The 23954-nt window shown below is 44.8% G+C and overlaps 1 protein-coding gene across 2 annotated transcripts in view; it reads right to left on the reverse strand.

The window, feature by feature from the left end:
• Positions 1 to 23954, reverse strand: part of CCDC69 (coiled-coil domain containing 69) — a 47866-nt gene that overhangs the window by 4787 nt on the left and 19125 nt on the right. Inside the window, exons 2-8 of one of the 2 annotated variants that reach the window (XM_066615131.1) lie at positions 20629 to 20698; positions 19221 to 19384; positions 5972 to 6059; positions 4390 to 4463; positions 3084 to 3185; positions 2238 to 2357; positions 1235 to 1332 (exon numbers count right to left, since the gene is read on the reverse strand). In XM_066615131.1, the coding sequence (XP_066471228.1) occupies positions 1235 to 1332; positions 2238 to 2357; positions 3084 to 3185; positions 4390 to 4463; positions 5972 to 6059; positions 19221 to 19384; positions 20629 to 20698 (716 nt within the window). The remainder of the gene's footprint in view (positions 1 to 1234; positions 1333 to 2237; positions 2358 to 3083; positions 3186 to 4389; positions 4464 to 5971; positions 6060 to 19220; positions 19385 to 20628; positions 20699 to 23954) is intronic. The other variant, XM_066615132.1, reaches the window with a different exon arrangement.

Below are 23954 nucleotides of genomic sequence, written 5' to 3' on the forward strand. Positions count from 1 at the left end.
GTGTGAGAACATAATGGCCCTCCAAATGCTAAACAGAATGGGGTCTGAGTACAGGCACCAGAGTTTTGTCCAATGCTTTTTACTGAAACAGCTACTCTCAGAACTTTCTCTAAAGCACTGAAGGAGAGTTCTGAACATAGCAGAAACCATGCTTTGCAAGCACAAGTAGCTAGTTGGCTAGGCTACTACCACAGCAATGCAGTTTGTGCCTGATCCTTTTAGGGCCTAATCCTACCCAATATTCCAGCACTGATGCAGCCCCTATGTAAGAGAATAAACATTCTCTTATCTTGAGGAGGCCTCAGTGACTGCCTCCCCACCCCAGGATGCTGCACACATTCCATTGGCATGGTTGCATTGGCACTGGAAAGTTGGATAGGATTGGACTGCATCCTGATGGACACAAAAACAGGAATTGTGCAGCGAGGGGCGGGGGGTTGGTGGAGGATGAGCTCTGTCCCTCTCTCCTTCATTCCTGCATTCACACACAGCTGGGCTCAGATCAAAAGCTGATTCAGGAAGCACTGCCCTCACTCTTAAGTGGCTTTGTGATATCATCACCTTACACATCATTGTGATGTCATCACACTCATGACAGGGATCAGCATTCCCAGGAAGAGGATGAATTCGTTTTTTCTTTTAAGTTGTGCCAAATCAGCAATCACTTTCTGCTTAATGATACCACTTCTGGTCTTAAATCCCAATTTCATTTATTTCAGGATCTAAAGCTTTTTCTTCTATCAAATAATTTTACCTTCTATTCCTAAGATTTTGTCAGAATTGTTTCTCCCTATAATCTAAGAAACCCCTTTTTTCAATTTACTGGTCATTCTGGAAACTGGATATGGGTCTCCCTATTTTGCTTTCTGTTGTGGGTGTCAGGCACACTAATAGTACAATCTTATGAGGCCACTATAGCAGCTAGAGAGCCTTAGGCTGAAAAAAACACCTACATATACTTACATGGAAGTTAGTCCCATAGGACACAATGGAGCTTACTTCTCACTAGACATGCACAGGATTCCACTGTAAGGATTTCAGCTAAGGTAGCATTACATTGACATTAGCGGACCATCAGCATAGCAGAATCTTCGGATTTCTCTGTCCATCTAGCTACTTACTCTATCTTTCCCTGAACATTCTTTCTATTCATTCCTCCCAGCTCATCTCCCTGACCCCTTTCTCAAAAGTAAAGCTCATTTAGCAAGAAGTAATCCATATGGCTAAATATTACCTTGTCACTGCCATGTGGTTCTGCATCCGCACCTGGAGATCTTCATTCTCTTGTTGAAGGGTTTTAACTTTTTCCTCAAGCAACAAATTTCTCTCTACCTAAAAAATACCAGAATAGTTATCAAACATCAGATGTGGAATAGGTGTTATACAGGCATTGGCTCCCAGAAATCTTCAGATTAAGTAACGAAAAACTGGAAAGCTACAAAACACTGTGGAAATGTGTTCATATGGGAACCCTCCTACACACACCCACAGCCACCCACCACATCAGAGACTGCCTTATTGGGGAAGAACGGCAAGAGAAGTACACCCTCTGACTATCAGATCATTATAGCTATGTAAGCTGTTGCATATATGCAACATTGGGCAGAAATGGCTTAAAACAGGCTTAATAAATAATATATAACATTTCTGGATACATTATGGACAGCTGCCAAGGGGTGTGAATCTCATGGTCACCATAGACAGTGGAAACGCTAGCCAAGGATCATGGGAAAAGAGACTAAGGTTGGAACAGCGCTTCAGATTTGCCTAGAAAACCCTGTCTAGAAGGCCCTGTCTAGAAAACCTTGAAACAGCAAAGCAAGACTAATTCCAGTGCTTGACTTGGCATCATCGTGTGAAGCTGATGCTACATAACAGTCTCTCATCCTAAAATACACTTAAAAGGCAGTTTTACCACCCTGTTTCTTCCTCTACATAAAGCCTATAGGAAGTAGATGGTGAATCATCAGGTATGTATTGTTCTACTAGCAAATTGAAGAGAAACAGGGGGTAAGTTGTTTATTCTTCCATAAGGAGAACATGGCAGTTAAATGAAATAAAGTATACTGTCAGAAGAAAACTCATGGGGGACATGCACCCTTAAGTTCAAGAGCCAGTAAGGATGACCAGTTAGGAGCACAGAATGGGTCCACTAAGGTATAAGGCATATGGAGCCCCCTCTTTCATTCCCTGCTAATTCCTGGGAATAGTTGTGGAAATTAATACATCAATCTCACCACTGTTTCCAAGTTCAACAGCTTTTTGTCCAAGTTATGGATGCGTTCATTCTTCATTTCAATGACAAAATGCAAACTCTCTAATTCCTGTTCCCAGAACTGGTTGGGACTCCCATAATCCTAGGGGAAAAAATTGGTGGAAAATTGAAGTGTGCAGCCTTTGCTGACGGTTGAGAACGTCATATATTTCCTGTACAGTCCTTGGACAGCCCCTATACAGACAATCCATTCCAACAACAGCCAGCAGGGAGATAGTTAAAAGTCTCATCCTCTGAGCTGCTACACCTCCACTCCAAATCACAAGCTCTGGAGGCTGTTTTCCATTTTGAAATTGAAGCTGCCTGGGCGCTGTTACATTCATTTGCCTACCATGTGTAGATTGTCCCTAAGCATCTTGTGTCTTAAGAAGTACTCAATGTTTGTATACCCCTCCAAGTTCATACACATGCCAAAGGAATTGCAGAGGAATACAGAACATGCCAAAGGAATTCCACCTGGAATACAGAACAGCAACACCCACTAAAACTGAATGGGAATAATATGCAAATGTCCATAGGACAGCAGCACTGTGTATGCTCTGTAGAGGCTTCTGACCCAGACTGAGGTCTGCATGGTTAGATGGTGCCCAATGGCTACTTGTAGCAAACCAGAACCAGCTGCAGCTTTTCCCTCTTTTTTTTTTTTTTTTTTTTTTTGAGTTCAGGAAATCCTGCTCTTTGGCCAGTTTCCCCTCCCAGCATGCATTGTCTTGTTAGCAGCGAGAGAAGGAGGAGACACAGCGTCACTAGCTCCATTAATAAACAAACCTAGATATCACACTCAACATGCATGGCTAGCTTTGCTTACCTGGATGTGCTTCTTATAGTCTCTGCTCAGAATTGACTCCTCCACCCGTTTCATTTTCTCTTGGAAAGACTTCATCTTAAAATTTAATCTGTCTATAGTCTCCTATGGCATAAAGAGGAGGTAGAATATATTATTACAAGCCTGAGACTCAATTAGAAGCAATAATAAAAGAAAATGTGCACACACAAAACATATTTATTTCATAATAAGAGCAGAAGTATATATGATGATGATGGTGCTGTTTTATCATAGTGTGTTCGTTACCAGTAGGAAATAGCTTTGTGATTTCTTTATTTCTGAAGGGTAGATAGATAATTGTCAAAAAAGACAGTTTAACAGTACAATCCTATGCAGGTTTATTTTGAAGTACGTTCATTATATTCATTGGGGCCAAGTCCCTTGTAGGCAAATTTAGAATCATTTTTATCTTTATAAAAGATAAACATTTTTATCTTTATAAAAACACTAATCAGGGAAACAACACTGGAAGAGTCATAAGTTTGACTCATAGGTATGTGTACTTATTACAGGGCATTTAGCCATGCTAAGCCCTTGCAGCTTTGGCTGATGAAGGAACTTGGTTTGGGCTTCAAAGCTACAATGCTTTGATCAGTGAGCCAGAGATGATAAAGGAAATGTAAGGATTTGGTGGGATGAGACAGCTAAACCCATTTCTGCCTGGCTCAAGGGTGTACATATTTGGTCCCTGTTGTGTATATACAACACTGGGCAGTAACAACTTGGGGTCCAATCCTATCCAATTTTCCTGTGCCAGTGCTGCTGTGCCAATGGGGTATGCACAGCATCCTGTGATAGAGAGGCAGTCACAGAGGCCTCCTCAAGGTATAGGAACAGTGCAGCAGTGCCGCACCAGTGCTAGAAAATTGGATACGATTGGGCCCTTAATAAAGTTAAAAACCAGAAACATAAAATTATGAGGGTATAGGATTGATGTGCATCGCAGCATGGATGGAGTTAAGCCCACAAGCATCCTGGATTCATGAAGCCCAGTTTACTGCTGCTGGAAAGACTTCTTGGAAATACTGGTGAAATATTCCTCATACAAATTTCAGAGAAATAAGTCATACAGATGTGGCCACAATCCAAATACTGGGCTAAACCAAGCAATTCTGTCCAAGGGAAGAACTGCTGTAGGACCTGTTTTTTGTATCCAGGAACACACGAAACTCCTTATGGCTGTACCAGGAACTAGTGCCAGCAGGATATGTGCCACCTTTTATTTGAGTGCTCAACATGCTATACTGAATCCGGAGCTCTCTGCTATCTGGAGCATAGACAGTGGCACCTGTAAAGATGACTGAGTCTTTTGGTAGGATTCTATCAGGAGCAGCTTCTCTTGGTCATGTGCTTTCTGGAGCTCTGCAAGGGAAACATCAAACCACTGGTCAAAAGACAGTAATAGGAAGCACAGGCTCTCCTCTGATCAGTGGTGTCACTAGGGTTTGCATTATACAGTGCAGGAGGCCAGTGTGTCACCCCTAAGATGGACCTCCTCCCATGCAGTGGGTAGGGCACGGTGATGCATCATTGCCCTGCCCTCATTGGTTTTTTGATTATAACTTTTGATAGAATAGAACCATGTCAACATGGTTTGTTTCACTGCATTCTGCATGAAATTATGCATCAAATGATATAACATGATATTGATATAATATGGTATATTATTGATATATAATGACATAACATGGTATATTATTCAAAAATACCAAGATTTAAAAATTTTTGATCAGCAGTGGTATAACCCCCCCCCCCGTGCATGTCACCTGGTGTGGCCCACACACCCCTAGTGACGCCACTGCCTCTGATCTAGCCATGGGTTTATCTAGCCATGGATTTATCTTTGTACTGTCCAGGGCTAATAGATCACACCATGTCACACACTAAATAAACATGGCACCTTTCTTGCTAAGCATCCCACAAAGAGATCTAAGCATCTCACTTAGCATCTACATTTGCCTGAGCAGTTTTAAATTTTATCTGCCAAGAATTTTTTCACCTGCTGCTTCATATTTGCAAGTCTATTATTTTTTTTACTGCTGACCTACTTTTATTTTTCAGTCTGATTTGACTTTTTAAAAATTTAAATTGTGTTTAATTATTGTTTTGCTTTTAACAATCCTTACTATAGGCTGCTTTTAATATTTTATTTAAGATTTTTAAAAATGGGATACAAGTTTTTGAAATAAAAATTAACAAGCAGTTGTTCCAGTAAATGCTGAGTATACAGTGTGGGGCCATTTCTACGGTTACCCTTAGAAAAAGTGCTTAGAAAAAGTGGCCTGTCCCTCCACTTTTACCCTTCCATCACTTGCTAACCTGCTTTCTCACCTCCCACAACTGCTTTCTCACCCATGGAAGATACTTTCTATCAAATCCACAACAAATATCTTTCCTCCCACAAGCATGCTGCTACCACCACTTTTCAAGGAGAAGTAGTTTGTGACAAGTGAGACTTGAAAATGGAACCATGAGTGACAAGAGTGCTGGGAATCCCTATGAAGAACTTGGCTCACCTATGCCCATAACCAAGCTCTTTGGTATTACCAGCAGAGCAAGGACAGCAGCATTAAGCCCTGCAAGATTAGCAGTAGACACAACTTCACCAATATTACCCACAGAGCTGATTGTTCTGTTGAACCATTGCCTAGGGTCATCTCCAGCAGAAGATCTTTGAGCTGGCTACCTGCTATGCAGCTGTTCAAAAACACAGATTTATAGCAAGACAAAATGCAGCAGTCGCAACACCCTCATGGCATTCACTTGTATCAATATTTGATCATGTATGTGATATGGAAGAGGACTTGTTGCAGCTTTTATGAAAACCCAAGGAAGCCTGTGTGTATCGCAGCCAAACTTTTGATTCTTACCTCTGAGTCTCTCTTCTTGCTCTCTCTTCAACAAATCGTACTGCTCAGAGAGTTGCTGTTTGCACAATAAATCCTTTTCCTTTTCTACCTAAGAACAAAGAAAGCAAAAAGTATCAGTAGCAAAAATAGTATACAGTATTGTTAATACCTTAGCATATATCACCATCAGTGTTGCGCAGAATATCTTAAGAGAGCAATTTAGGGTTGGCAGGCTGGAGACAGACAATATTGATGACAGTTGAAGGGCAGCTAACTGAAGTATCATTTATTGTGGTGTGTACCTATTTTCTGTTCCAATCAAGATTGTCTCTTGTCAAATAGGTTTGGCAGGTTTCTGAAGCACTACAAAACCTGTTTGACTAGAGGTAATAAGGGTGAGTGTACACATAATGTTCCCCTGGGGGCTGGGGATAAGAACAGGCCCTCAGTTTGGCTGTACTTGTCATAAGAGGCGACTAAACAGCCACCGGGTAGATGGGACTCGTCAGCCTGGGAAGGCAGCTCATCTGAGAGAAGGAAAACTCTGATCCCAAACCTCCACTGCCTTGTGGCTACATCCAGTTATGGAAAAGGCTTCAGGAGTCAACCTCGAGGCAAAATCCAGAGCCGGAGTCCCTGAGGCAGTTCATGGCTGGACACAGTCGCGTTCTCTCCCCCTCCCCCCGACATGCCTCCCGCCTGCCCTGGCCACACCTTCTGCCGGCCACCCCCCTCCCTGGAACGCCTCCCCCATGCCCCCGGCCACCCCCCTGCCTCCCGTTCCGCAGCCCAGTTGTCCGGAAGACTGCAGAGCTGCGGAATCCAGATGACTGCCGCGGGAGCCCAGCGGTAAGCCCCGCAAATGTGCCTTATGGCACGTTTGCGACTGACATCTGCGGTGCGGAGCTGCTAGCTCTGGTGGGAGCCCAGCGGTAAGCCCCGCAAACGTGCCTTGCGGCGCCTTTGCGACTGAGGTCCACGGCACAGAGCTCTTAGTCTGCAAATTTGCTGAAGGAAGGGTTTTATTCAGATTTGTAGTTTACATTTGAGTGTTCAGTTCAACAGCTGTGCTTTTCCTCACTCTCCCCCAGGTACTCTCACTGGACGTTTCAACTCTTACGTCACATGGAGTTTCTTTGTATTAAGGTGGTGCTGCTTTCAGGCAGCAAAGGTTGGGCCCCAAAGCAGGGAACACCAGCCAAGATTGATATGAAGATTGAAATGCAGTCCCTGTATTTTGCATACTGACCATGAGAGTAATGCACCTCAGGGCATAATCCCTAACCCCTTATGTCAGTGCTTTCCAGCACTGACATAAGGGCAATGCAGCTCTGAGATGAGGGAACAAACATTCCCTTCCTTTGAGGAGGCCTCTGTGAGTGACACCCAACCGCAGGATGCAGCACACGTCCCATTGGCACCGCTATGCCAGTGCTGGAAAGCACTGACAGAAGGGGTTAGGGATTGCGCCCTCAGTTCCTGTGCTCCTGAAGGGGCCTCAACCCGAGTCACTAAGTGTCTTTCTTGCCCTTCTGTCCTGATCTCCACAGCTTCCCCCTTCCTTCTCTTTGCCCTGGTCACTCTTTTTGTCCCCTATCTGTTGCTTTCATTTCAGAACCCTGTTTCAGGGACCCTGTTTCTTCACCCCTATTGTTCCCCTGTGCTCCCCTCCTTCTCTCTTCCCTTGTCCCCCTCACACCTTGTGTTCACTTGTTCCTTTTCCTCCGGTCCCTCTTCTCCTGGCCTCTCCATCTCTCTTTCCCACTGCTGCCTCTCCCTTTCCCCATCTTCTTTTCCACCTTATCTCCCCCCTCTCACTTGTCCTCCCCCTTCTGAGGAAGCCCACCTCTCAAGGCTCCATACCCTCCCAATCAACAAGCTTGGCCAGCCCTTCCTGGACTCTGCTGTTCCAGGGCACCTGGCAATGATACTTTGCTGATCAATGACAAAGGCTGGAATTGCCTGTGCTGCCTGGGCCTCCGTATGTGCATTTCTCAATTCTGAGGACAATGTAGAGCTTAAGATGAACCAATGAATTCATGGCAGGGGCAAGATTTGAACCTGATTTGCAGCTTGGTTTCTTAGCTAACATGCCACACCAGCTCTTATCTGGTTCCATTACTTAATAGGTCCCATTGCGGTAAGTTGGAGATACTTCTGAATAAACATACACAGGACCTACTGCAAGTGTGTTAAGCCAAGAGAAGATAAGCAAGGGTACATGTGAAAAAATGCAGTCCATTTTAATTGCTATATTGCATGGCACACAATAGCATCTGTAATATTTCAGAACTCCTGGAGAACATGGGAGGTATCCGTCCACTGGAGACAAGCAAATCTCATCCTTTTCTTTAAAAAAAATTGAAAATTGGAATATCTGGGAAACTACAGACAGGAAAGATCCTAGAACAGATTATTACGTTTGTTTGGTATTGATGTTTGTGAGCACTTAGGCAATAATAGAGTGCTTGCCAGGAGCCAGCACGGGCTTGTCAAAAGCAAGTCATACTAGAATAATCTTATCTCCTTTTTTGATAGGGTGACTAATCTAGTTGATCATGGGAGTGCCGTGGGATATAGCATACTTAGACTGTAGCACTGCATCAAGATAGAGCTCCATGCTGTTCAACGTTTTTATAAAGGACCTAGACCTGCACTGTTAATTGGCTAACAGCCCACCTTTAAGCATGCCTACTCAGAAGTAAGTCCCATTTAATTCAGTGGGCTTACTCCCAAGCAAGTATGCATAGGATTGCAGTCTTAAAATCAGATTGTTCTGTGAGGAAGGGACTTTCATATCTTGCTAAAAACACTTCTGGCATTTTCCACAACTGTTAACGCAAACATAAAAATCAGCTTTCGCTAGAAAGGATATTGAAATTTTATCTCTCTGTGTATCTCTCTGTGTACAATTATATATATCTCTCTCTGGATCTCTCTGTGTACATGTTTCTTCTAACATTCACAGGCCCTTACATACATGTCCACCCGCCCACAGACACATTCTAAACTCAGCATACCAGAGGCAGTGGCGTCGCTAGGGGGGTGCGGGTCGCACCGGGTGACGTGCATGGGGAAGTGACGCACATGGGAGGGTGACGCGCTAAAATCGCGGTGGTTAGGAGTAACCCCATCATATTATATACCATTGGATGTGGAATTTCCGGTGGAATGCAATGCAATTCCATTCCCAGTGCTAAAGGTTTGAGAACTGCTGCAAAAAGGTGTTAGTAGGTTAACACCCTGTTGGGGGGGGGTGTGGCACCACTAGTAACCAAAATAACTAAAATCATAATTTGGAGGAATAATACCAACATGTTATATATCAATCAATGTGTAATTTCATGCAGAATGTGTTCTATCTTTGTTCTATCAAAAGGTACAGCCAAAAAACCAGCGGGGGCAGAGTGATGGTACATCACCACGCCCACCACCTGGGGTGTTGTCCCACCCACTGCATGGGGGGTGACGTGCTGGCATCCCGCACCAGGTGACGTGAACCACAGTGACGCCACTGACCAGAGGCTCAGAGACACTTTTAGTGTCATGTGAATGTATAAATACGTCCTTAAGGGCTTGTTTTTTGCCAGGCCTCAGGGGCCTCTTTTGCCCTGCACAAATTGAGACTGCATCTTAGAACACATCCAACACTCTCCTGCATCTGTGAATTTCTGGGAAAGACTATGCACAAACTGTTTCAGGGAAACATGTCCCCATTAAGGAATTCCTAATAACCTTCGGAGGAATTCCAGGGACAAGTTTGAACCCCATAGACATACAGTTTTTCAGGCCTTCTTCCTGCACTCAGCAACTACAAGGAGGAAGAAACATGAGAAGTGTCCGATTGGACCAGCCCAGAGATCTATCTAGTTCAACATGTCCTCCCCCCCCCCCCACACAGGGGCCAACCTCTGGGAATCTCATGAATCGGAGGAAGAGAACAGGAGGAGTTGCTGTTGTTCCCAAGAAACTGGTACTCAGAGGCAATATTACCTCTGAACCAGAGGTTGCACGCATCAATTATGACTAGTAGCCATTGATGGCAGCTGGTAGCACACTGGTTCCAATTCTGTTATCCCCATGATTACTGTGCCAGCTGCCTCTCTCAATTTCCATGCATTCAGCAGATAACAGAAGTGCCCCTTGCATATACAGCTGTATGCACATTGGGACTTCTATATGATCTGAAACTGCATGATTCAGGTGCCAAACCCTATTAAAGGTCCTAGATACACACAGCTTTACAAGCCTAGGAGCAACATGTGACAGGTGAACAGAGTTAAACTGTAGGTCAGACCTTCTCAAACCAGGGCATCGCAAAACTCCAGCCTGAGGGCCCTGGTCTCTGCCCCCTTAAGGAGTGGGGGCAGGGGGGAGGCAGTAACACAATCCCCAGGATCACATCACTAAGATGGGTGCAGGGACTGGCATGCACTTACCAGTCCCTGCTGCAGCCTCCTGGGGGTGCGAGGAGCCGTGCATGACCCTCCATATGGCACCCCAGCCTTCTAAAAGTGAAAGCAGAGCTCCACTTCCGGTTTTGCATAAGCATGGCGTGATTGCTTTGCTTTCAGTTTCTGGAGGCCAAGAAGCCTTGCAGAGGGTCATGCAGGGCTCCCCACACCTCCCAGGAGGCTGCTGCAGGGACTGGTAAGTGCATGCCAGTCCCTGCACCCCCCCCTTAGTGAGGCAATCCTAGGGATGGTGTAACCACCTCCCCCCACCCCCACCAAGACTTATTGTGACTCAAACTCTCCCAGAGAGTTTGAGAACCGCTGCTGTAGGTGTTTGGGGAGGAAATTCTAAGTTTGTGCTTATGTCTCTTTTATAACTGATATGCTCCATTGTACAGGTCACTGGTGAAGAGGAAGTCAGAACTTGAACAACAGATTCTAAAAATAGTGCCTTGTTTCTTTAAATGGGCTGTGAATTCTTCCATAAGGGTCACCACACTCACACAGGCAATCAGTCAGCCTAGAAGGAACACAATTAGATCTTGAATTTAACTTAAGTAAACCAAATACATTTTTAAAGACTAGTGTGATCCTCATTGTATACGTTACTGTCAACCCTCCGACAAGTAGGTAGAACTACAAAATCTCCTGAAAGTAACTAGCTCCTTTTCAGAACTGACTGAGGCGTTATACACTTTGTCCATCACACTCCTATTGTCTGAAACTGAATGATGTCAAACTATACAGTATTTACAGTCAAGTTCGCAGTATTTACAGTCAAGTCTACACTCTGCAGACGCGTGTGGCCTCTGGGAACCAAGTGCCTGGGGAACTAAGTGCCAGGTAAGGCACAAGAGTTTAGCATCTGGGCGAGGAGAAGGCAAGGAGACCTCTGAGTTTTGGAGAAGGAGAGGAGGAGGAGCAGCAGGAGGAGGAGGTAAGTGTACTCATTCTAACGCTTTGTCTTTCTAACTCCCTGTCTTCTAACCTTAACCTTACCTTTAAAGCAGCCTTAAATCAAAATTGAAAGTTAGCACCTAAGGGAGGTACATAGGGCTACTCTGAGCAGGAGCAGAGTCCTACTCGTGAGTAAGAGCAGAGTCTTACTCGTGAGTAAGAGCCCAAGGGTCAGGCATTTAAATCAAAGTTGAAAGTTAGCTGTGCCTAAGGTAGCACTTAATCGAAGGAAGGGAGGAGGATAAAGTGGAAAGCAGGTTTTTTCTACTTGTTTAAATTAAACCTATACTTAACCCAGGTTAAACCTAATCTAAGTTAGAACATAACCTAAACAGGTCAGTAAAGTGGGACACAGGATCTAGAGAGCAATAAATAATTAAACAAACCCAAATAAAAACTAGCTTGAGGTTACAAAAACAGTCCAGCCTAAGAGAACAGAACTAGGAGGGAAAGGACCTAGGAAGGGCCAGTTCCCAACCCATTAAGAGCCCCATTAGGCTAATCCAAGCAGTCCATTCAGGAGCCTGCAGAGTAGGTCACGCCCATCAGCAGCCATTTGCCTTCCTGAGCTTTTGTAAACTCACCTGGGAAGGCCAGCCCCCTTTCAATCAGGAAGGAAGGAGGGGGGAGGAGCCAGCCAGGAGTATAAAGCTAGGCAGGCCATCGCGTGAGGCTCTCTGCAGACGCGTGTGGCCTCTGGGAACCCAGTGCCTGGGGAACTAAGTGCCAGGTAAGGCACAAGAGTTTAGCATCTGGGCGAGTTCAGCAGCAGGGCGAGGAGGCCAGGGCCCCATACGCTGCCCTTCCTCTTCCCTTGAGAAGAGGGCTGCTATCCAGTGTACGGTTTTTAAAAGTACCCCTAAATAAAACAACAACAACAACAACAAAAAAGCTATGCAGTCAGACAGCCAGCAGCAGGGTGGGGGCTATCCAGTGTTCTGCATCGAGTGCCACATGTATGATTATATGCCTCTGGGGCATAAGTCATGGGTGTGTCCTCGATGCAAGGAGCTCCAGGCTCTCAGGGAACGCGTCCGCTCCCTTGAAGCCTTGGTGGCCGACCTGGAGAAGCGCAGGCAGCCAGAGGAGGACCGTGGGGAGACTTCTGGGGACGATCAGGCTTCGTCCCAACCTCAGGCGTGCAGCTCCTCGGCTGCCCGGGTGGGAAGTCTCGGGACTGGAGGACGTCATCCTGGAGAGGACGGAAACAATCCCCTAGGGGGGATCCCTTCTCCAGGGGATGGGCCCGTATCCGAGCGCACTCAGGATACTCCTCGGCGGGAGGGGGGTCGTGGGCTTCTTGTAGTGGGGGATTCGATTATTAGAAACATAGAGAGGGGGGTTTGCGACGGATGTGAGGACCGCATGGTGACTTGCCTGCCTGGTGCGAAGGTTGCGGACATCACTTCTCGTCTAGACAGGCTGGTAGACAGTGCTGGGGGAGAGGTAGCGGCTGTGGTGCATGTCGGCACCAACGATGTGGGCAAGTGTAGCTGGGAGGTCCTGGAGGCCAAATTTAGGCTTTTAGGCAGGAAGCTGAAAGCCAGGACCTCAAAGGTAGCGTTCTCTGAAGTGCTACCTGTTCAACGCGCAGGGCCAGCTAGGCAGGCGGAGATCAGGGGTCTCAATGCGTGGATGAGATGGTGGTGTAGGGAGGAGGGGTTTAGATTCGTTAGGCACTGGGGAACGTTTTGGGACAAGCGGGGCCTGTACAAGAGGGACGGGCTCCATTTGAACCAGAATGGAAGCAGACTGCTGGCGCATAACATTAAAAAGGTGGCAGAGCAGCTTTTAAACTGATCCCTGGGGGAAGGCCGACAGGAGCCGAGGGGCATCCGGTTCGGGACTCCTCATCCCTATGGGATGAGGATGGGGAGGTTAGAGAACAACAAGACAAAGGCAGGGTAGGAGAAGAAATTGGGAAAGGTAGGGTGATGGGATGTGATAGACGGTTTGGGACAATGAGAGGATGCGGGGACAAAGGAGCGAATAAGCAGCCCATCCTGGGGCATTCCGTGTATAATGCTTTTATGCGAATGCCCGAAGTCTACGAGCAAAGGTGGGAGAACTGGAATGTCTGGTGACAAGGGAAAATATTGACATAGTGGGCATAACGGAAACCTGGTGGAATGCGGAGAATCAGTGGGATACCGCAATCCCGGGCTATAAACTCTACAGGAGGGACAGGCAGGGGCGTGTTGGAGGTGGGGTGGCCCTTTATGTTAAGGAAGGGATAGAATCCAGCAAAGTAGAGATTGAAGGTGGGTCCGACTCCACCGTAGAATCTCTGTGGGTTAAATTACCAGGCTTGTGCAGCGATGTAATACTGGGGGCGTGCTATCGTCCTCCAGACCAGAAATCTGATGGGGACCTTGAAATGAGGAAACAGATCAGGGAGGTGACAAGGAGGGACAGGGTTGTAATCATGGGGGACTTCAATTATCCTCATATTGACTGGGTCAATTTGTGTTCTGGTCACGATAAGGAAACCGGATTTCTTGACGTGCTAAATGACTGTGGCTTGGATCAGCTAGTCACGGAGCCCACCAGAGGACAGGTGACTCTGGATTTAATTTTGTGCGGTACGCAGGACCTGGTTAGAGATGTAAACGTTACTGAGCCATTGGGGAACAGTGATCATGCTGCGATCCGTTTTGACGTGCACGTTGGGGGAAGAATACCAGGCAAATCTCTAACAAAAACCCTTGACTTCCGACGGGCGGACTTCCCTCAAATGAGGAGGCTGGTTAGAAGGAGGTTGAAAGGGAGGGTAAAAAGAGTCCAGTCTCTCCAGAGTGCATGGAGGCTGCTTAAAACAACAGTAATAGAGGCCCAGCAGAGGTGTATACCGCAAAGAAAGAAGGGTTCCACTAAATCCAGGAGGGTGCCCGCATGGCTAACCAGCCAAGTTAGAGAGGCTGTGAAGGGCAAGGAAGCTTCCTTCCGTAAATGGAAGTCTTGCCCTAATGAAGAGAATAAAAAGGAACATAAACTGTGGCAAAAGAAATGTAAGAAGGTGATACGGGAGGCCAAGCGAGACTATGAGGAACGCATGGCCAGCAACATTAAGGGGAATAATAAAAGCTTCTTCAAATATGTTAGAAGCAGGAAACCCGCCAGAGAAGCGGTTGGCCCTCTGGATGGTGAGGGAGGGAAAGGGGAGATAAAAGGAGACTTAGAGATGGCAGAGAAATTAAATGAGTTCTTTGCATCTGTCTTCACGGCAGAAGACCTCGGGCAGATACCGCTGCCCGAACGGCCCCTCCTAACCAAGGAGTTAAGTCAGATAGAGGTTAAAAGAGAAGATGTTTCAGACCTCATTGATAAATTAAAGATCAATAAGTCACCGGGCCCTGATGGCATACACCCAAGGGTTATTAAGGAATTGAAGAATGAAGTTGCAGATCTCTTGACTAAGGTATGCAACTTGTCCCTCAAAACGGCCATGGTGCCAGAAGATTGGAGGATAGCAAATGTCACGCCTATTTTTAAAAAGGGAAAGAGGGGGGACCCGGGAAACTATAGGCCGGTCAGCCTAACATCCATACCGGGTAAGATGGTGGAATGCCTCATCAAAGATAGGATCTCAAAACACATAGACGAACAGGCCTTGCTGAGGGAGAGTCAGCATGGCTTCTGTAAGGGTAAGTCTTGCCTCACAAACCTTATAGAATTCTTTGAAAAAGTCAACAGGCATGTGGATGCGGGAGAACCCGTGGACATTATATATCTGGACTTTCAGAAGGCGTTTGACACGGTCCCTCACCAAAGGCTACTGAAAAAACTCCACAGTCAGGGAATTAGAGGACAGGTCCTCTCGTGGATTGAGAACTGGTTGGAGGCCAGGAAGCAGAGAGTGGGTGTCAATGGGCAATTTTCACAATGGAGAGAGGTGAAAAGCGGTGTGCCCCAAGGATCTGTCCTGGGACCGGTGCTTTTCAACCTCTTCATAAATGACCTGGAGACAGGGTTGAGCAGTGAAGTGGCTAAGTTTGCAGACAACACCAAACTTTTCCGAGTGGTAAAGACCAGAAGTGATTGTGAGGAGCTCCAGAAGGATCTCTCCAGACTGGCAGAATGGGCAGCAAAATGGCAGATGCGCTTCAATGTCAGTAAGTGTAAAGTCATGCACATTGGGGCAAAAAATCAAAACTTTAGATATAGGCTGATGGGTTCTGAGCTGTCTGTGACAGATCAGGAGAGAGATCTTGGGGTGGTGGTGGACAGGTCGATGAAAGTGTCGACCCAATGTGCAGCGGCAGTGAAGAAGGCCAATTCTATGCTTGGGATCATTAGGAAGGGTATTGAGAACAAAACGGTTAGTATTATAATGCCGTTGTACAAATCGATGGTAAGGCCACACCTGGAGTATTGTGTCCAGTTCTGGTCGCCACATCTCAAAAAAGACATAGTGGAAATGGAAAAGGTGCAAAAGAGAGCGACTAAGATGATTACGGGGCTGGGGCACCTTCCTTATGAGGAAAGGCTACGGCGTTTGGGCCTCTTCAGCCTAGAAAAGAGACGCTTGAGGGGGGACATGATTGAGACATACAAAATTATGCAGGGGATGGACAGAGTGGATAGGGAGATGCTCTTTACACTCTCACATAATACCAGAACCAGGGGACATCCACTAAAATTGAGTGTTGGGCGGGTTAGGACAGACAAAAGAAAATATTTCTTTACTCAGCGTGTGGTCGGTCTGTGGAACTCCTTGCCACAGGATGTGGTGCTGGCGTCTAGCCTAGACGCCTTTAAAAGGGGATTGGACGAGTTTCTGGAGGAAAAATCCATTATGGGGTACAAGCCATGATGTGTATGCGCAACCTCCTGATTTTAGGAATGGGTTAAGTCAGAATGCCAGATGTAGGGGAGAGCACCAGGATGAGGTCTCTTGTTATCTGGTGTGCTCCCTGGGGCATTTGGTGGGCCGCTGTGAGATACAGGAAGCTGGACTAGATGGGCCTATGGCCTGATCCAGTGGGGCTGTTCTTATGTTCTTATGTTCTTAAGTTTCTGTGTATTGTTCACTTAGAAACAAGTCACTCCCATTGCATTCAATATAATTTACTCTTGTTTTGGCCAAACGTAACACCCAAAGGAACAGATACAACAAAAGCGTTCAAAATATGACCAATTATATCCTGGCACAATTCTCTCTCCCTATAAAGACAACCTTTCAACTGTTAACAATTGAAACATGCCATTTCCTGCAACCTAGAAGGTTATTTAAATGTCAGAAAGAGATGACTATTTTTTAATAACTTAAGAAAAGAAATCGCACTTCCAAATATATGCACTGAGGCTTATCAAAATTCTGTATGCACTATCAAGATTGCAATATCTGGCTCCAGGTAATGGTGACCTTTATTAGAGCTATGGTCTACTTCGGCATGAATTTCAACATAATAACTGAATGCATGAATATGAGTAAAATTTAACAGCACAGAGCAATTCTTTATTTTACTCACTCATTTCTGTCTCTGGATGCATGCATCAAAGCTGTGTGTTGGCTCCATAACCACAACTGAGACAAAGAATAGCTGCCACACCCCATATTGGTGAGGCAGTCAACCTATTTTTTTCTCCAGGTGCTTTTCTGTGGTGGAGCTAATCTCCAATTCCGACTGACACACATTGCACAAAGTGTACTGCACAAAGTGTACTGTAGCAGACACAGGGTGTGCTGGTATATGCAGGAAGAGATCTAACTTGCAGCAGGGTCTGGGACTAAGTTGTCTTTTGATGCTGTGATTCAAATAGCAGACAAACAACACTGGCACAATTGCTTGGATCCTCTGCAGGCAGGGTCAGCCTGCTCACAATGGGGTTAAACAGTTCACATACAGCATCAAGTTGGGGGGAAGTAGTGAACTGATGAGAGGTATGCCACACCCCAGACCTATCTGCCACTCCCTCCATCCCATTGCTCCATCCTGTTCAGTTGGCTCTTTGATCCTCTTCCTGCTCTTGGCTCTTTGATCATCTTCCTGCTGAAGAGTGAGTGAGCAGCATATGATGAATCTCCAGTCTTTCCCTCTATTTTTTGCCTATTTTTCTGTATTTTTGAATATTTTTAAGTCCCTAAAAGCCTTCACTCTTCACCCCTGTGAAATTCAGCAACTAAAAACTGCAAGGCATCCTCTTGCAGGCAGACTTTGTTTGCAAAACACCATTCTGAGATAGCCATGTGCTGGATGAGCATTCAGCCTTCTCTTTCTGTCTGGGACAGCTAGCCCCCTTCCAGGATTCATAAGCGATAGGAGTGAATGGGCAGTCAAACCCCTCTATTAGGTCAAGGGGTGGAATAGAGTGACCAAGTGGGTACTACTACTCCTGTCAGGTTCCTTGATAACATCAAAACAAAGTTAAATATTTCGCAGCCCACAGTAAGTTGGGGGAGGAGAACGTTTGATCTCTGTTAGTCTGAGTGACTCATTTGTTAGGAGCTCAGAGAGGAGAAGCACCCACTTGTCCAATGTGATGGAGAAGGGGTGGGGGTGACCCTTTGAACATATCCATTTTTCCGGACAGCAAAGGGGAGACATTCAAGGACATGTACATCAAATGTTGCCAAACACTGCAAAACAGGGAAGGGTGGCAGTAAAGGAAATCTGCACTGGTGAAGCCAACAAGTCTTTTCTCCAATGTGAACATACAGGGAGAAATAAAAATGGGGAAAAAACAGTCACTCTCAAATGTATAAAACTGCATGCAAGAAGTAGTGGGTGGAAGACCCGCCCCCCCCAAATGTCACTCAGAACACACCTGCCTTTTGGAGACACAAAAAATGTGATATACAAATGGCCTGATGGTGTGTAGTGTTCCTAAAGAGTATTAGGTAAGTATCAGGATACAGGTCTACAGAGCTTTCGTCCTGAGTACACTTCTGTACTGCAGCGAGTCATGGACTCTTCGTTCACAACAGGAGAGGAAACTGAACGCTTTCCACATGCGCTGCCAGTGGAATGCCACGCATTCTCGGCATCACCTGGCAGGACAAAGTTCCAAACAACACAGTCCTGGAACGTGCTGGAATCCCTAGCATGTATGCACTGCTGAAACAGAGACGCCTGCGTTGGCTCGGTCATATCGTGAGAATGGATGATGGGCGGATCCCAAAGGATCTCCTCTATGGAGAACTCGTGCAAGGAAAGCGCCCTACAGGTAGACCACAGCTGCGATACAAGGACATCTGCAAGAGGGATCTGAAGGCCTTAGGAGTGGACCTCAACAAGTGGGAAACCCTGGCCTCTGAGCGGTCCGCTTGGAGGCAGGCTGTGCAGCATGGCCTTTTCCAGTTTGAAGAGACACTTGGCCAACAGTCTGAGGCTAAGAGGCAAAGAAGGAAGGCCCACAGCCAGGGAGACAGACCAGGGACAGACTGCACTTGCTCCCGGTGTGGAAGGGATTGTCACTCCCGAATTGGCCTTTTCAGCCACACTAGACGATGTTCCAAAACCACCTTTCAGAGCGCGATACCATAGTCTCTCGAGTCTCTCGAGTTGTTGCCAACAACAACCGCTATACAGTACAACAGTGGTTCCCATACTTTTTTGAATGGGGCTCCTTGATCTACTGGACCATTGGCCCCAGCTCCCCATTAGGGCTACAATCCTATACATTGTATAGGGTGGCAGTTTATTTGCAAGGATTCTGCAGCTCCCCTGACTGATTTTCACAGTTCCCCAGGGAGCCATGGCTCACAGTTTGGGAAACACTGCAGTACAGTACTATCTTCTGCAACTCTGAGCCAATACAATACTGATGAGTACCAGCAGGCTAGCAGAATGTAACTGAAAACCAGTGAGACATGGTGAGGCAAATATAAGAGCAATACTGATCATCACAGCTCCAACCTGGATTTTAATGTCTTGGCTAAGTCTCTTGGTCTCCACTTGGTGAGCCTCCTTCAGATACTCTTTCTCCTCCTGGTGCTGTTGCAGGAGTCTTGTGATTTCATTTCTCTGCTTCTCCTGCTGCTCTGCCTTCTCTGGTTCCTCATGGGAATGGGCTGTATTGGCTATGTATTGTTCAAGGAGGGAGAAGAACAAAGTCATTGTTTGAAAATGTACATAGAAGGCTTTCCTTAGGACTGGTTGATTCTTTTCCTCCAGGTCATACTGATTTGAATCACAATTTCTCATGCTAATTATCCATCTATGTTTTGGCAGGATAAGCCTTACCAATGCAGTTCAAGTATTTGGCTCAAGGGGCCTCTATCCACCAGAGCAAGGGTGTCCAAACTTTTTGGCAGGAGGGCCGCATCAACTCTCTAACAGTGTGTTGGGGGCCGAGAAAAAAAGAATTAATTTACTCTTCAAATTTGAATAAATTTACATAAATGAATATATTAGAGATGGAACTTATATGAATGAACAAAGGTCTTGCAATAGCTCAAGGCCTATAAAAGGCCTTGCACAAAGCAAGGCCAGTCTTTCCTTTGCTTTCACTGCTGCATCACAGATGTGAACAGCAAGCAGTGAAGGGAGCCCTTGTCCTACAGCTTACGCAAGAGGTCAAACAGTTGGCCATCACAGTGAGAGCAGTTGCATCAGGCCAGTGTGGGCTCCAGCAAGTCTCTGGAGGGCCAGGGGCTCATTGGAGACCAGGGGCTCCCTGAGGGCCAGATTGGGAGTCCTCAAGGGCTGCAAATGGCCCCAGGGCCGGGGTTTGGGCACCCCTGCACCAGAGTATGGCATAGCCAGAATTCTCAAGCTCCTTCTTATGCATGTAAATACACAATTACCTTTCTACAGTTACTCTTCTCCATACTTTTGCTTTAGTTATTGAGGATTTCTATTCTGCCTTCTCATCAATGTTTCAAGTTAGTGAGAAATACATATTTAAAACAATAAAGTGGCTAGTGGCTGTCTGCTGGTATTCCTTTTCATCTTTTTAGATTGTGAGCCCTTTTGGGACAGGGAGCCATTTAGTTATTTGATTTTTCTCTGTAAACCGCTTTGTGAACTTCAGTTGAAAAGCGGTATATAAATACTGTTAATAATAATAATAATAATAATAATAATAATAATAATAATAATAATAAAGCCCTTAAAAAAATAAATACAAAAACTCAGAAGCTGATAAAAAGCAACACAAATTTAGAGTCAAGAGGTGCCTGAGAGAACAGCAAAGGGGAGAGCTAAACTCATGAAAAGAGATGTTCCACCCCACCACTGAGAAGTTCCTCTCTCCAAGAGCTACCAGCCTAACATCAAAAGGCTTTTAAAATGGAGATATTCAAAATGGTTTAGCCTCATTTACCATTATCTGTTTTCAAGGCTTTCAGTTCACAGAATGTTTGTCCTCTTTCATGCTGAGCTTTGAGTTGTTTCTGTGCAGGAGACACAAACAGAAACACAATTCATTCTTCAAAAGAAATGATACAACAGTTGAGTTAGTACATCCTATGCACATCTATTTGGAAGCAAATGTCAGGTAAGCAGGCATAGATTGCAGCCTCAGTGTGGGTCCAGGTGGAACATTCCCTAATACTGGCCAGAAATGACAAAGCTGTTTTCTAGTTCCAGTTCTAATTAAAGTCCTCCTAACCCAAAAATAATGGGAAAGCAGGGCAGGTAGAGGGGTTTTAACAAGAGAGAGGGATGCTACACCTGATTCTTGCTTGTAAATGCCGCCTAGCAGTTTTTCCTCCTAGTCAAGGCCGTTTCTAGTTTCAGTTCTCAGCTGGGGATAAACCACCTGAGATTTGCAGAGGAAAATCAGTCAGAAGAAGGGTTAAGTAGAACCACCCACCAGTCCATACTCCCCTAAGGGTCCTTTCCTGGTTGGGAGAGTTAGGACAGACAGAAGAAAATATTTCTTTACCCAGCGTGTAATTAGTCTGTGTAACTCATTGCCACAGGAAGTAGTGATGGCATCTTGTCTGGATGCCTTTAAGAGGGGATTGGACACATTTCTGGAGGAAAAGTTCATTACAGGTTACAAGTCATAGTAGGTATATGCAAGCTCTTGGTTTTAGAGACAGGCTGCCTCTGGTTGCCAGATGCAGGGGAGGGCACCAGGATCCAGGTTGTGTCTGTTGTCTTGTGTACTTCCTGGGGCATTTGGTGGGCCACTGTGAGATACAGGAAGCTGGACTAGATTGGCCTGATCCAGTGGGGCTGTTCTTACGTTCTTGTGGGGACAGCATAGGAAACGTGGCATTGGGTTTCCCTGTAATGTGTACTCCCATCTTCAGCCACTACACCACATTAGCTCTTTACACATTTTTTTTTTTAATGGTACAAAATGTTTAATACACATGCAACATTTGATACAGCAGGGCAACAAATATATACAATTTTGGTTTTTGAAAATTAATTCTGAAAGCTTGGCAAGACTTCAGAATCATGACATGGTAAACTTTTCATGCACAAATATTGACTAAACTGCTTTCATGCATGCCCAAAAAGATTTAGTTGTCTAAAGATTTTTATCCCAGCTTCTTCAACCAGTCATTAACTGGTGTGACTAATTATAGTTTCCATATCAGTATATACTGGCCCAAGGGAAAAGTTTAAATATTCAAATATAAACCTGCAAATATTATATATCTTTGGAAACTTAATCAAAAACTTCCATTTTTTCCCTTCATTTTCTTAAAGTACGTATTTCATAGGTGATCATTTACATGCATTAAATTACTTTATCAGGTAGCCAGTGTACAACTTCTGGCTGTACACGAGAAAAACTGTTGTCTCATTTTATTTCAAAATTTAGCCTGCGCATATGTAATACAGTGAACAGGAATTTTCTTCACAGGAACGGGGAAAGAACAGGTTGCCATTTTTGCTTCCACCTCATCCAAATCAAAGATTACATCAAATCTTACAAGAGGCACATCTGTTTGACAAAATAAATGATCAAATGGACAGTCTAAAAATAAGCAATAAATACAGATTCGCACTTACATGGCTGCACGTAGTAAACAATGTATGGAATTTCTTTGGCACAATAATCATCAAATTCAGGGGCCCTATGTGTATCCCTGCTTTTATAAAGTTGTCTGTGATTATACATGTAACCATTCCTAGTAATGCTTAAACAATTCACTGCACAGTAAAAAGGTTTGCACTTCACAAATTAATCTGTAAAGCAGGGGTGCTCACACTTTTTTGGCTCGAGAGCTACTTTGAAACCCAGCAAGGCCCGGAGATCTACCAGAGTATTTTTTACAATGTTCGCGCCATCATAACATATAACATTTATGTGTACAATGTATGTTGGTGTATCTTGAGCCCCACTGAGTATAACAGGACTTACTCCTGAGTAGACATGCCTAGGATTAGGCTGTGAGGCTGCAATCCTAGCCACACTTACCTGGGAGTAAGCCCCATTGAGTACAATGGGCCTTACTCCCGGCGTTTCCTCCCAGAGGCACCTGAAGGGGGGGTCGGCACTCCGCGATCTACTCATTTTGCCTCGCGATCTACCAGTAGATCGCGATCCACCTATTAAGCACCCCTGCTGTAAAGCCTTAGCTGATAAACCTGTGGCTAACATGGTTTAGATCAGCTTCAAATCAAGTAATGTTCACTGAAAAACTTTACAGATTTAAAAATTTTATGACACAGGAAATAACAAGAGCAAGTAGTTCTATTCAGAGTTATTAAACAAAAAAGTTTAGAAGAAAGACTTATGATTTTTGGAGGGTAAATTTTTAAAGGGACTACCACAGTCACAATACCTTCCTCTACAAATCTCCCCTACTTTTGTTAAGTTGTACCATTAGTTTAGCCATTTAGATGCCATCTCAAAATGTTTTCCTTTTATATGTTGCAACTGATTCAGTATGTCAGGATGCCAAATATGTGGGTAACTCAGATGTACCTGGACAGTAATTTGTAACCTAGGGAAACGAAAACTAGATATGTAGTAGAATGCAAATTCAAATGGTTATTATTCTAGTTTGATTTTAAAAATCCATCATAATAGAATACAAATCAAGTATTTTGCTATTTACAAAAAATTTGAAGGCTATTTTTAAACTTAAATTTTGCCAAGATAAGTAATCTTTGCAAAGATTAGCATATCTAAACAAGTGCAGTAAAATATTCTGAGCTGGAGATGAACAACTCTTGCGGAGAAGACAGATTTTGGCTGTTAAAAGGATTACATTTTTTCTTAAGTTATCTGTAACTTAATTCAACAATTGTCTGAAAATTACGAATATTGTACAAGTGTAATGACAATCTTCCTCCCCCAAGCAACTGCAAGTCTCTGGGTTTTAGGTGTTGCTAAAAAGGACAAAGTAGCATTTTTTAACTTGCCCTTTAAGAGTCTCAGTAGATCAATTCTGGAATGCCAAGTGAATTTGAACACAAGGGTCATCTTCTCTGTATAATTCAGCTCAAAAAGGAGTCAGTCCAGGACTTGTCATCTCTGTTGTAGGACTTGCAAGATACTCACTTGATTTCAAATTTGTGAGAGATTTTTTAAGTTACTACTGAAGTCAGAGAACCACACAGGCCAAGTAATGAAGGAGTATCTTCTTTACCTTCACTAAGTAAGTTTAACACATCCTGCTTTCCACCACCATCATGTGAATGACTTGGATCCAAAGATGTCTGAGACAGGCTAACATCTGC

The sequence above is a fragment of the Tiliqua scincoides genome, chromosome 2, assembly GCF_035046505.1.
Source record: "Tiliqua scincoides isolate rTilSci1 chromosome 2, rTilSci1.hap2, whole genome shotgun sequence".
Lineage (NCBI taxonomy): Eukaryota > Metazoa > Chordata > Lepidosauria > Squamata > Scincidae > Tiliqua > Tiliqua scincoides.